Source organism: Suncus etruscus, chromosome 17, assembly GCF_024139225.1.
Source record: "Suncus etruscus isolate mSunEtr1 chromosome 17, mSunEtr1.pri.cur, whole genome shotgun sequence".
Classification (NCBI taxonomy): Eukaryota; Metazoa; Chordata; class Mammalia; order Eulipotyphla; family Soricidae; genus Suncus; species Suncus etruscus.
Window position 1 is genome coordinate 49,285,572 of NC_064864.1, and position 12,729 is coordinate 49,298,300.

Below are 12,729 nucleotides of genomic sequence, written 5' to 3' on the forward strand. Positions count from 1 at the left end.
ATTCGATATATTTTTTTTTGTATTGTTGTGGTATCTCAATTACCTTTTTCACGTCCTCTCTCAAACTGAGGTTGGAAGCCTCTAGAGGGACTCTGCCCATTTTCAGTGTATTTGATTTTGACTCCTTTTTTTTCTCTTATTTTGTACCCCAATTTATTGCTTTTCTTTCCTTCAAACAAAACCACATTCCTCAATTTTTCTAGCTCTGCTTTTTAAATAGAAGGGGAAACAAGGGAGGGTTCCAGGACCAAACAGATATGTGATCACTAATAGTAAGCCAGTCAAAGAGGGGTCCACCTACTCTAGCAGCCCGGGGGTGATGGTGGGGTATATGGGTTGTAGAAAGGGAACTGGAATACGGGGAGGACATAGTTGGTGATGGATATTCCCCTGATTCAATGTTAATATATACCTAAAATACTACAATGAAAGATATGTAAGCCATTATGGAAAAAAATGGGTTTTTAATCAGAAGCTTTCTTTGACTTACATGTATTATTATTATATCAATTATATTATATGTTATGTTATGTCACTATATTATGTTATGTTAGTTTACATCATTATGTTAATCAATTTTGTCTCTTGAATAAATTCTTACAATAAAAAATTAAAATGATAAAAAATAAAAGAATTGAACATATCTTTCCATTTAATATAAATGAAATGATTTAATTTTCTGAGGATGACTCTACAAATAGTCCACACTTAAGCAGTGCCTGGAAAAGTCAGTTTAGCTAGACTCTAAGTTCTACTATTCTAATAACAGCACAAGGATCAATAGTGGTATGGTAGCCTATGAGAGATGACTTGAATTATAGGTCATTTGTATTCTTTTTTTTTTTTTTTGGTTTTTTGGGCCACACCCATTTGACGCTCAGGGGTTACTCCTGGCTATGCGCTCAGAAATCGCCCCTGGCTTGGGGGGACCATATGGGACGCCGGGGGATCGAACCGCGGTCCTTCCTTGGCTAGCGCTTGCAAGGCAGACACCTTACCTCCAGCGCCACCTACCCGGCCCCTCATTTGTATTCTTAAATATAAAAAAGTATGTTAGCCTGAGATGAATTTATTTATTTTTATTTTTTCTGAACTCCAGACTCAAACTGAACTTAATTCTTTCCACTACTTATGTTAGCATCCTCATAATAGTAACTGGAAATATACAATAATTCATCAATATATTGAACAGATTTCTATTTATTTTGTGATATATATTAAATGTTAGGGATAAATAATAAAGATATGGTCTGCTTATATGAGTTACATCTAGGTGGAGGTGGTAAGATGTTGCTAAAATATACCATTTTGCCGGAGAGATAGCATGGAGATAAGGCATTTGCCTTGCTTGCAGAAGGACGGTGGTTTGAATCCTGGCATCCCAGATGGTCCCCTAAGCCTGTCAGGAGCAATTCCTGAGCATAGAGCCAGAAGTAACCCCTGAGCGCTGCCGAATGTGACCCCAAAACAAAACAAAACAAAACAAAAATATATACCATCAATATATATAGAGCATGTGAGTATTACAACATTATGTCCAGTATGACCATTCTGGGCCAGAAGCACCAAATTAGAAGCACAAAGAAGTACTGTGTAGCGTTTATGAGCCCAAGACCTAAAACAAGAAAGACTTCTCGATGGATTGTTATAAAACTTTGCTAAATATCTGTTGCTGGTTAACTTCCTAAGTCTTTACAAGCCTTTGCTACCACATCAGTAATTCTTTGATTATGGGGTGACTGTGTGAGTTTAGAATTTGATTATGACAGGAGTCTAGTTCATAAGACTACTTCTACTGTGGCCTCTAGTGGTACTTAATAATTATGATTCACTACTGTGAATGGTGGAGAAGCAAGATCAACTGAGAAACAGAGTGTGAAGGTTCACACATGAGGCAGAGACCAGAAGCCACGCAGAGTACTTAAATAAAGAAATTGTTTTTTTAAACAAAAAGCATCTTGTGAAGCAACCAAGATTTGCATCATTCCTTGTTTGGAACAATGTGTTTGAAATGCTATCTATCATAAATGCTCACTTGAGACTCAGTATTTTGGTTTATTATTGAGGTGTGTTCCAATAGGCATCTTATTTATCATTTACCAAAATTTCAGACCCCTAGGAAAACAGGTTTCCATAATAAACAATATTGTTGACAAAAAACAGCCTAAAGGAGATGAACCACTCACATAGACAGGAAAGAGTACCAAACTCAGCCTCACAGGTGCCAGTTATCACCAAGTGAGTAAATAAGCCCTCCTAAATATGGCAATTATAGGTCTATGTTAACATTTTCTTCACTGTACAAAATTCTATTCAGTACATGATGGTTTTCACCTGTTATTGTAATTACTAAGTACATCCTATTAGTATTCTGTCTGATACTTCTGTTGCAGTTAAAAATTAAGACAAAAATAATTACTTTTCTCTGATCCAAGAGTTGGTTCCGCCCATGTTCCTAATTCTGCCAAGAGTGGGCCTTACCTACAGGGCAAAAAGACCAATGCATCTTTATCCAAAAAACAGAACAGGAAAGAACAGGTTTATTCTGTGGATTATGTGCCTGAAGGAGGAAATGTACCTTGAAACTTTTATTGTGTCCATAATTCCCTCCAAATCAATCATGGCTGCATTTTCCAGACAGTTATTATAGGGGAAACTGCTCTAGGCCTCACCTTGGGCCATTAGCTAACAAAAGTAGTTGTTAGCCATCCATAATAACCAATCTTGCACAGATTATTAGATTTTTTTTTTATCAACAAGCACTTGATTTAACAGGGAGAATTTTAGGACTTTACTGCTATCTCTCCTGTATCCCTTTTCTCTCTGGTCCATGATCATTTTCTGGAGAGAAGCCTAGAGATATTGGCTGAGTCTCTTTGCCATGAAAACCTATGGTATATTGTTATTCTTTCAGATTATTTTTACTCAATGTGCTTGAATTGAAATTGGCATTAAGGGGATCATATTTGTTGGTATTCCAAATCATAATAACCTCATCGTCTCATGTTTGGCATAAACTTAGGGATAAATGAGCCTTCTTTTCTCTTCTTTTGTGTTATTATACTCAGAAATGTAAATTCTGTTTAACCCAAAATCCTTCCTTTTAAAGAAAACCGAAAACATTTCATGACCACAAACTATAACAGTTTTATTACTTGAGTGTAAAAAATGTTCATGAACAACTCAGGGGAATGGGCCTCTGTTCCTTTTCCTATGAGAATGAGCGAAATGACTTTGAGGGTCAAAAAGGTTCCCTTTTCCTGAAGATGGAGGATTTGGCACCTTAACTTGTATAAAACAAATTTCTCATCACCCTTCCAAGAGACATGCAATTAGGGATCTCTTCCCACTATCTCATTCTCTGATTAATGAAACAGAAACAACCAAAGGAATAAAAATAAGGTAAATACCTGAAAATGCGTAAACAATGCACTGAAAGTCAGCAATATTTTATCACACCTGCCACATTTGTACTCTAACAGTCAACCCATATGAAAGTAATTAAACAGATTTTCTCATTGAAAATAATTAAATCTTCAGCCAAATGTGTATCCCAAATGACAAGGTTGGAATTATTCGCTAGAAGAAATCTTTAGTGTTCCATATGTCTGGGGTCAATTAGAGAACTTCGGGTAGAGAGCATTTTAGGGGTATTTTTAGGCATTTTTAGGTGTGGATTCCTAAACACTTGTTGATGGTTCAGAAAAATAAAATACCTGGACAGTGACAATCTGGACACGCTCAGCTGGTTTCCTTGCCTAAAATTATTTTTTACTCTAATATAAATTTATCTCCAGTGAATAGATCCACTGATATTGAGAAGAATATCTAATGCCTTCAGAATATTTCTACCCACTGATGGATGGAAACAATGATGCCATGATAGTAGTGTTAGAGCCAATTATAAAGAATTATGTCATAATTCTTATCACTCACATATCACTTTTACAAATGGGATGCAGGAAAGATTAGGATGTAGCAGTAGTGTGAGTAGTATCAGGCTCTGCTAGATAATAAAAAAGATGAAGGAGAAAATGGAAAAGATGAAATTGTAATCAGTTGAAATGCAAAGCATTATGTATTCTGGTTGGGAGCATGGGAGTTACAAAGCAGGAGGGTAGGAATTAAGAATGCTTACTATGTCCTATTTGTCTCCCCATAACCTTGCTGGTGAAGGTCTTGAGGGAGTTGAGGACTCCTTAATGTCTGAGAAGCATATGTTTTTCTTAATTTTTTCAATTCTTTTATTTAAACAACTTTATTACATACGTGATTGTGTTTGGGTTTCAGTCATGTAAAGAACACTACCCATCACCAGTGCAACAATCCCATCACCAATAATCTCCCTCCTCCTCACCCAACCCCAGCCTGTCCTCTAGACAGGCTTTCTGTTTCCCTTGTACATTCTCATTATTAGGATAGTTCAAAACATAGTTATTTCTCTAACTAAACTCATCCCTGTTTGTGGTGAGCTTCATGAGGTGACCTGTAACTTCCAGCCCTTCTCTCTTTTGTGTCTGAAAATTATTATTGCAAGAATGTCTTTCATTTTTTCTTAAAACCCATAGATGAGTGAGACAATTCTACATCTTTCTCTCTCTCTCTGACTAATTTTACTTAGCATGATAGATTCTATGTACATCCATGTATAGGAAAATTTCATGACTTCCTCTCTCCTGACAGCTGCATAATATTCCGTTGTGTATATGTACCACAGTTTCTTTAGCCATTCATCTATTGAAGGGTATCTTGGCTGTTTCCAGAGTCTTGCTATGGTAAATAGTGCTGCAATAAATATAGGTGTAAGGAAGGGACCTCTGTATTGTATTTTTGTGTTGCTAGACTACATTCCTTGGAGTGGTATAGCTGGGTCGTATGGGAGCACGATTTCCAGTTTTTGGAGGAATCTCCATATTGCTTTCCTTAAAGGTTGAACTAGATGGCATTCCCACCAGCAGTGGATAAGAGTTCCTTTCTCTCCACATCCCTGCCAACACTGCTTGTTCTCATTCTTTCTGATGTGTGCCAATCTCTGGGGCAGTGGTCCTCAAACTATGGCCCATGGGCCACATATTGTATTTGTATCTGTTTTGTTTCTTCATTGCAAAATAAGATATATGCAGTGTGCATAAGAATTCGTTCATAAGTTTTGTTTTTACTATAGTCAGACCCTCTAATGGTCTGAGGGACAATGAACTGGCTCCCTGTTTAAAAAGTTTGAGGACCCCTGCTCTGGAGTGTGAGGTGGAACCTCATAGTTGTTTTGATTTGCATCTCCCTGATGATTAGTGATGTGGAGCATTTTTTCATGTGTCTTTTGGCCATTTGTATTTCTTCTTTGTCAAAGTGTCTGTCCATTTCTTCTCCCCATTTTTTGATGGAATTAGATGTTTTTTTCTTGTAAAGTTCTGTCAGTGCCTTGTATATTTTGGAGATTAGCTCCTTATCTGATGGGTATTGGGTGAATAGTTTCTCCCACTCAGTGGGGGGCTCTTGTATCCTGGGTCACACCCAGTGACACTCAGGGGTTACTCCTGGCTACACTCTCAGAAATCGCTCCTGGCTTGGGGGATAATATGGGATGCTGGGGGATCAAACTGCTGTATGTCCTAGATTAGCACGCATAAGGCAAATGCCCTACTGTTGTGTCACCACTTTGGCTCATGTCTTCTACCCTCTTAAGAGTCACACATGGTGAAGGTGGGGGGGGGGTCGGAAAAATGTCTCATCAGATATAAGAACAGGAAGTCTCCAAGCTAAAAAAAATTTTTTGTTGTAGTTGTAACCTTCAGTCACTTTTACACATGAAAACTATCTTGATAGTGATCCAAAAAATTGACTCTGACATAGCATAGTATGTGTATTTTTATTGAATTTAATTGCTTTGGTTGAATAGAAAGATATGAGAGAGGAAATGAAGAAGAAAGAATTCATAAAAAAAAAAGAATGGAACTGGATACAAAGGAGAAAATAAAAAGGAATGGTGGGTTAGAATCAAGGAAGCTTTCAAAGCTTAAAAAAAGTAACAGAACCATCCCAAAATGCAATGCTGATGTCTAAAGTTTTTCCTCAACACCATCATTCTTTCATTTTGGGGTGAAATAAGTTAAAGTAAAATACTCATTTATTATTCATAGGTTATATTCATGTATTTTCTCTTACTGGATAGTTTGGAATTTGATGATGCTTATATCAGTTTTGTAGGGAGAAATGTATTTGGTTTTCTTTTCTGCAAGTAGCTCTTAAATTACTGGGGGAGGAGTCTAGCAAATTTTCCTCTTCTAGTAAGAAAGCCAGTTTTTCCTTTTTTAAAACAGCTTTGCTAGCTACTGAATGACATCCACTGAGTTTCAAAGATGACTGGCACAATGGCCAATTGTTAGAGAGGATGGAACCAATTAACACAGAGGATAATGGAAGAGCTCTCCATATAATGCATTGACCTCAAATCACAAGACAGACTAGAGACTCCTGTTTATCTTTCTACTTATTGGCTAAGTGTCTAGTAAACTAGCTTTGTCCTTGGATTGGAGTCTATAAATATTCATGATTGGTCTCATCAGATGTAAATTAAGCTCAGATGTCACTCAAAAAGTCTGATTTGAGTCTCCTGTTATATGCAATGCTTCATTTCAAGAACACAAACAAGAGCACATCTTACCTTTCAACATTTGTGTTTGTGATTCTTTTTTGGTGATAGTAACAGGAATGAAGTTTAATACTATTGTGTTTTTTTACAACTTGGATGGAAGTGGATGGATGGTGTCAGGTTCAGCACAGTGAGCCAGAAGAACAAATGCTAGATGATATCACATGAGGAGTGTAATAAAACAATGCAGTGGAAAAAGCAATGAAAACAATTCCTATCAACAGAACTGAGTTGGCCTGAGCAGAAGTCAAGAGCAGAGGTTAAGAAGCAAAATGGAGACAGAGTGATAGCACAGTAGCTTGAACATTTGCCTTATAACCGGGGTTTGATCCTGGCATCTCCTATGGTCCCCCAAGCCTGCCAGGAATGATTTCTTAGTGCAGAGCCAGGTGTACCTGAGCACCACCAGGTATGATACAAAAAAACAAAAAACAACCAAAAAATAGAAAGGACAATGATGATAAGATATTAATTAACACTCTGATTGTGCTGCAAGAGTTGTAAAAAACTGATACTACTATGAATCATGATACTTCAAAATTATAAAATTTAATTTAAATATATATTCAATATGTATTTAAATTAAATATATATTTAAAAATATATGAGAGTGTGCTAAAGTTTTACTATTTATTCCAAGAATATAAGCTCTCACATAATTTTTCTTCTTTCTGTAGGCCCTGTGGAACATGTTCATCTCCGAGTTCCGTTTGTTGCCATAAAAAATAAAGAAGTCAACATCAGTGCAGTTGTGTGGCCCAGTCAGCTGGGGACCCTTACCTATTTCTGGTGGTTCGGAAATAGCACCAAGGTATGTCCCTATCTGGGGTTGGGGAATGTCTGCTTATATCAATACTGAGAGCCTTATTACCCTGAGAAAGACGTCCATGCTCTATTTTACGTGTCAATAGGGAGGCTAGGAAGATAGATAATGGGGAATAATGAAGCTGTTGACCCAGAGAATCAAGTAATACCTAACAAGAAACAAAGTCCAGTATTTTAATGGAAACTTAAAAAAATCATAGCTAAGAAAAGCAAAAAGAAAATAAATTGTGTTCTTGCTCCTTTAATCATTATTTCTAAGACCTTATTTGATCTGCTCTGTTTTAATCCTGGTTTTACACTACCAAGGAGTTCAGAACCTGAGACCAATTGAACTTATCAGTAAACTAATTATAGATAGGGCTGTAAAATGCAGAACCTCTTAGGTAAGAGGAAGATGCTTCCTCCCATTTCAAGGATGAAAAGGAGCTAAAGATCCAACTCTGGACTTTACAACTGCTCCCAACAACTGGTGATAATTAATGAATATGTATCAAGAGTGACATCATTTGTATATTGGAAGTAGCAGGTGGTAGACTCAGGGTCCTTCTATTAGATGGTATAAGGTACTCTACTCTGATATTTGTCTTTTTCTTTTCTTTAATAATTTTTATTAAAATTAAAATTTTTATTTCCACCAAAGTGAAATCATTCACAGTAGTATTTTAGGTACAAAGTGATATTTAATCAGGGGCATTTTGAGAGTGACCACTTACACAGTTCTCAGAGATCTCATGGGCTTAGCACACTGACTTGACCCAGTTGTGCAGGCTTAAGCCTACATTCTTAGCTATGGTGAGAAATGCAATAGAACTTGGATTCAACACTGCTGGATCACCAGGGTCATAGCCAGTGATTCTCAGTGCTGTCCCAGCTGTCAAATTCAAGGACTCTCAAAACATGCACTCCTGTCTTTTAGGCTATATCTCCAACCCCTAATCTTGGTTATTCTTATTGTGATTGCATTTAGTGATCTTAATCATTAAAAATAAATAAAGAATTTAAGAAAGGTAAATTATTTAAACAGATTTTGAAATGCTTATTTTAAAGCAAAGAGGAAATACCCCATTACTAGTATAATAAATTCTTTAAAAAGAAACAGAACAATTCTCATTCATTTGTTTCAAGGTTACCCAAGGGAACTTTAGCTTATATTATTAGAGTGGGGAATTATTTATTCCTTCTCTTTGTTAGGGAGGCAGCACTGTTTGGTAGGGGAACATGACCTTGGAGACAGAGTCAAGGGTGAGATGCTGCTCCCTGCGATCAAAGATACATGAGCAAATTACTTGACCTAATATCTACTTGACTCAACTATAAACTGGAGGAAATAAAGGTTATGTTTTTTTGACTGTTGTACAAACTAATATGACATGTATCTCTCTTGAATACATGAGTTACTCCACTCAACAGATGCTTTAAATTCTACATTAAACGGATTTAGTTATTGATTGGTAAATGATAGAACTAGATTAATGAAATCAAAGTGTCTATTTCTGCTTGTATTATTTATGCTGTGGACTTTCAGATCAGTTAATTCCTCATGTAGGCTACCAATACTCAGAGAGTTTCTGGGAAAAATATTCACCAATGCAAGAAATAGTAGAAAAGGTAGGTCAACAGATCTCCCTCCTGTAAATCAGAAAAGTCAAGTTCCCTTTGTTATTTAAGCATCCCTAAAACAGTATAGACTGTCTGGAGCTGGAGCTGTTCTCTTGGTCCCTTGGTCTGACCCAACCATTGGATGTTTTAGCTCATCAGTCTGTCCTAGAAGTTACAGGTGCTTAAATTCCTGCATTTGCTAAAATTACATTTGTTTTTGTTGTTGCTAATTTTAGAACAATGCTGAAGCAGACATGCATAGTAAAAGAAAAAGGAAATGGTTTGGGAAGAAAAAGTTAGGAGAGGATTTCAAGTTCATTTCTCCTCTGAGTATGTGAAATTTTGGCTATCAGACATGGAGATTCTTTTTTGTTAGTCTTTTGACTGCTTATTTTTACTATTCTGTTCAAAAAGTCTCAATCTTGCTACTTACTAGCACAATAATTAACTCAGCAGCCCTTGCTGAATTCAAAGATACTGCATTTTTATCAGTACCATTTTCATGTATTTGAGTGATGAATCTAAAACTTGAAATACCAGATAGAATCTAATAAATATTTGATAAATAAATAGAAAAGGGGACAAAGTAATTAGGAAGTCTAGTTTCTATTTCTTTATTGATTATGTGTGTTAGCTTGAACAAATTACCTAATAGGAGTCTCAGGGTTATTTCTCTACAGTGTAGCTACAAATATCTAACCCATGTTTATCGCTGAGTTTTTAAAAATATATTTATCTTCCTAATCTATATTATGCAGTCTTAGAAGAAGATAATTTAAAAATAATTTTATAGTTTTATTATAAAATTGATGGTGAACCTCAGAAATGTGTTACTCATAATTTTGAGTATGCATTGCTATATACATATTTGAATTCCAAAGGTGTTACTAGTTGACTTTGTTACCAAGCAACTAAAATTATAATACTATAGAAGAGGCAGTAGAATAGTGGGCTTTGAAATTAGACAAACATGGCCAGGGATTCAGACTTAAGTTTTTTTGTCTATATGCTTTGGGTCAAATAATAATATATCTCTTAGCTTCAGTTAGGTTAACTATAATGCCAAACTAGTAAAAGAGTAGTTAGCTACCTTGTCATATGGATTTGATTTTTTTTTGTTTTGGGGCTACACATGGTAGTGCTCAGAGCTTAATATTGTTTCTGTACTCAGAGATCACTCCTGACAGGACATGCAGACCATCTGGGGTGCTGAAATTTAGTACATATCAGCCCCATACAAGACAAGTGCTCTACCCACTGTACTATCTCTGTAGCGCCAAGTTTCATACTGCTTTGAGGATTAAATAAAGATATGGTTTACACATAAAGCAGACATGAACAATTAAAAACCGTGGCCCTTTTTGCTTATTTGTATCAACGAAATCTGCATCTTGCTGGCAAATCTGACTTAATTCACTTAATTCATAGATTTCTCTTCTAGCTCCAAAAATGGTTTAGGTGAAAGAGGCATAGTCTTTGTAAATTTTGCCTGAAACATAGCAAGGTAAACACAGGGTTCAATAATTATTTCAGTCAGCACCATATTTGACTGGAAAAATGGATATCTTTGGAAAATGAATATCTTACTAAGTGTACTGATTTGAACAAGCTATATATTTCCCTTGATTTGCATCTACAAGCTCCAGGACTCACTCACAATTCTGAAGCTCACAAATCTGGGTGATTTCTCTCTTATTTTTATGTAAAACACTCTCATTCTTTTCCTATCTCTTTCATATTTCATAAATAATATATTTTAATTTTATTAAAAAGAGTAATGGTGGGGCATGAGAAAAGAGTAATGCTATTTTTGGACATTTATTGCTTTTTTAAATCATAATTATAAATCAGTCATCATCGTTTATATTTATTATTTTATTTAATCATCTGAATATCACTGATGAAGGAAAAGAGCCACAATTTACAGAGAAACCACTTAAATGAAATTATATTATGGATGTGTCTTATTCGTGTGCATATACATAAAATAGAGTGGAAAGAAGTAGTTAAAAGAAATGATTGAACTTATACAGGTGGTTCAATCAAATCAAATAAGCCTCTATATGAGAATCAATTAAAACTCACCTCTCTACTAAACCCTATGCTTGATGCTCTTAGGCATAGGAAAATTCATATAGCATTGCCCCTACTTTCAAAGAACACATTTCGAATGAGAGAGCAGGTTAAACACACACAATGACTGACAAGCAAATGTGATAAGTATGTATAACTATATGGAGGTAAATAAAAGTGCACACATTCGTGAAATCCAAATATAGGCTCAGTTATCTACAAGCCTATCAGGTGAGAGATGTGAAATTGAATCAGTAGCTCCACAGATCTTTTTCAAGAGCCTGTATTTTGTGCTAGATGTTGTGAAGAATACAAAGTACTATAAATTCTATTTGTTGCTTTCAAGAAACAATCACAATATATTTGAAAACACGAGGTTAACCAAGAAGAGATACTATAAGGAAGGTGATAGAAAGGGAATATGATTGTACTAGCCAGACTGTCAATGGGACAATGGATACAGGCCTTGTGGAAGGGGCGAATCCTGAATAAAACTTACCCTACTCTTGTATTAAAGGAGCAGTATAATTGAGATAGGGACAAGAGAAAGGGATTTGTGTATCAAAAGAAGGCTTGGGGCATGCTTGTGTTCTATAAAAACTGATTTAAATAAAGCAAAGTCTTCATCTAGTCAAAAATTAGAAATTAAGAAAGGTAGAGGTGATTTTTATTGACATTTTTCATAGAATTTAATATTTAGGCTAAGATGACAATATGCAAACCAATTCACAGACAATGAGATGCATAGAGACTTTCTGAAGAGGATGTAGGCGTTTTGTAGAGAGCTTTGTGTGTATTTGAGAATTTCATCTCCTAAACTGAATTTTTGCATTAATCTGAGTGAATGTATTTAGAGATAATATTTCACATTATTTCTTTCTATCCTTTGTGTGTATTTTAGATTTTTACATAATTTTAATCATAGTATATTTGCAGTTATATATTCTGCTTTTTCCACTTCACATGATAAGCACTTTTCACACATTACCGCATAATCTCCTGAAGATTCGAAGTAAGGCAAGCATAGTGATTGCAAAGTCTGTGCAATTTGGAAATGACAGCTTTTTATCAAGGTTTACATTTAAATTGTGGAGATTTCATATTATTCAATATTAACTTGACTTACTATGTCTGGGAAACTGATATAGGCTGCCTCTAAAGATTTCCCTGAAGTTACTTGTTCCATTCGTCAAGTGGAGATCTTATAACTAAATAGTCACTCAGAGCTTTGTCAATTTCTTGCTTGACTCTATAGATAATATGTGACCTATCATATATGAGAAATATTCTGTTGGCAGAGAGTTAGATCTCAATTGAGGCAAGGCTGGAGATATTATTTTAAGGCCCTACAATGGACTGGTACTACAAGTTGGAAAAAGCTATAGAAAAGTCAACTGGTTGCCTGTTGGATTTGTGAGGCTCTGAAAGAAGAATTTGCTAAGTTTAACAGAGGTCTGGCTTAATAAAAGTGTTTGCATGCCTAATAGATTTAGTAAATGAACCTTAAAATATTTGATTTAATGTAGCAGTATGCACTAAACATTGGTGGCCAACTCAAGGATCCGAAGGCGTGTTCCAGCTTT

The 12,729-nt window shown here is 35.6% G+C and overlaps 1 protein-coding gene across 1 annotated transcript in view; it reads left to right on the forward strand.

Moving 5' to 3' along the window:
* The window catches only part of SORCS3 (sortilin related VPS10 domain containing receptor 3), a 721,132-nt gene that overhangs the window by 686,863 nt on the left and 21,540 nt on the right, over nucleotides 1-12,729 (forward strand). Inside the window, exon 20 of the mRNA XM_049790799.1 lies at nucleotides 7,327-7,460. Within this exon, the coding sequence (XP_049646756.1) occupies nucleotides 7,327-7,460 (134 nt within the window). The remainder of the gene's footprint in view (nucleotides 1-7,326; nucleotides 7,461-12,729) is intronic.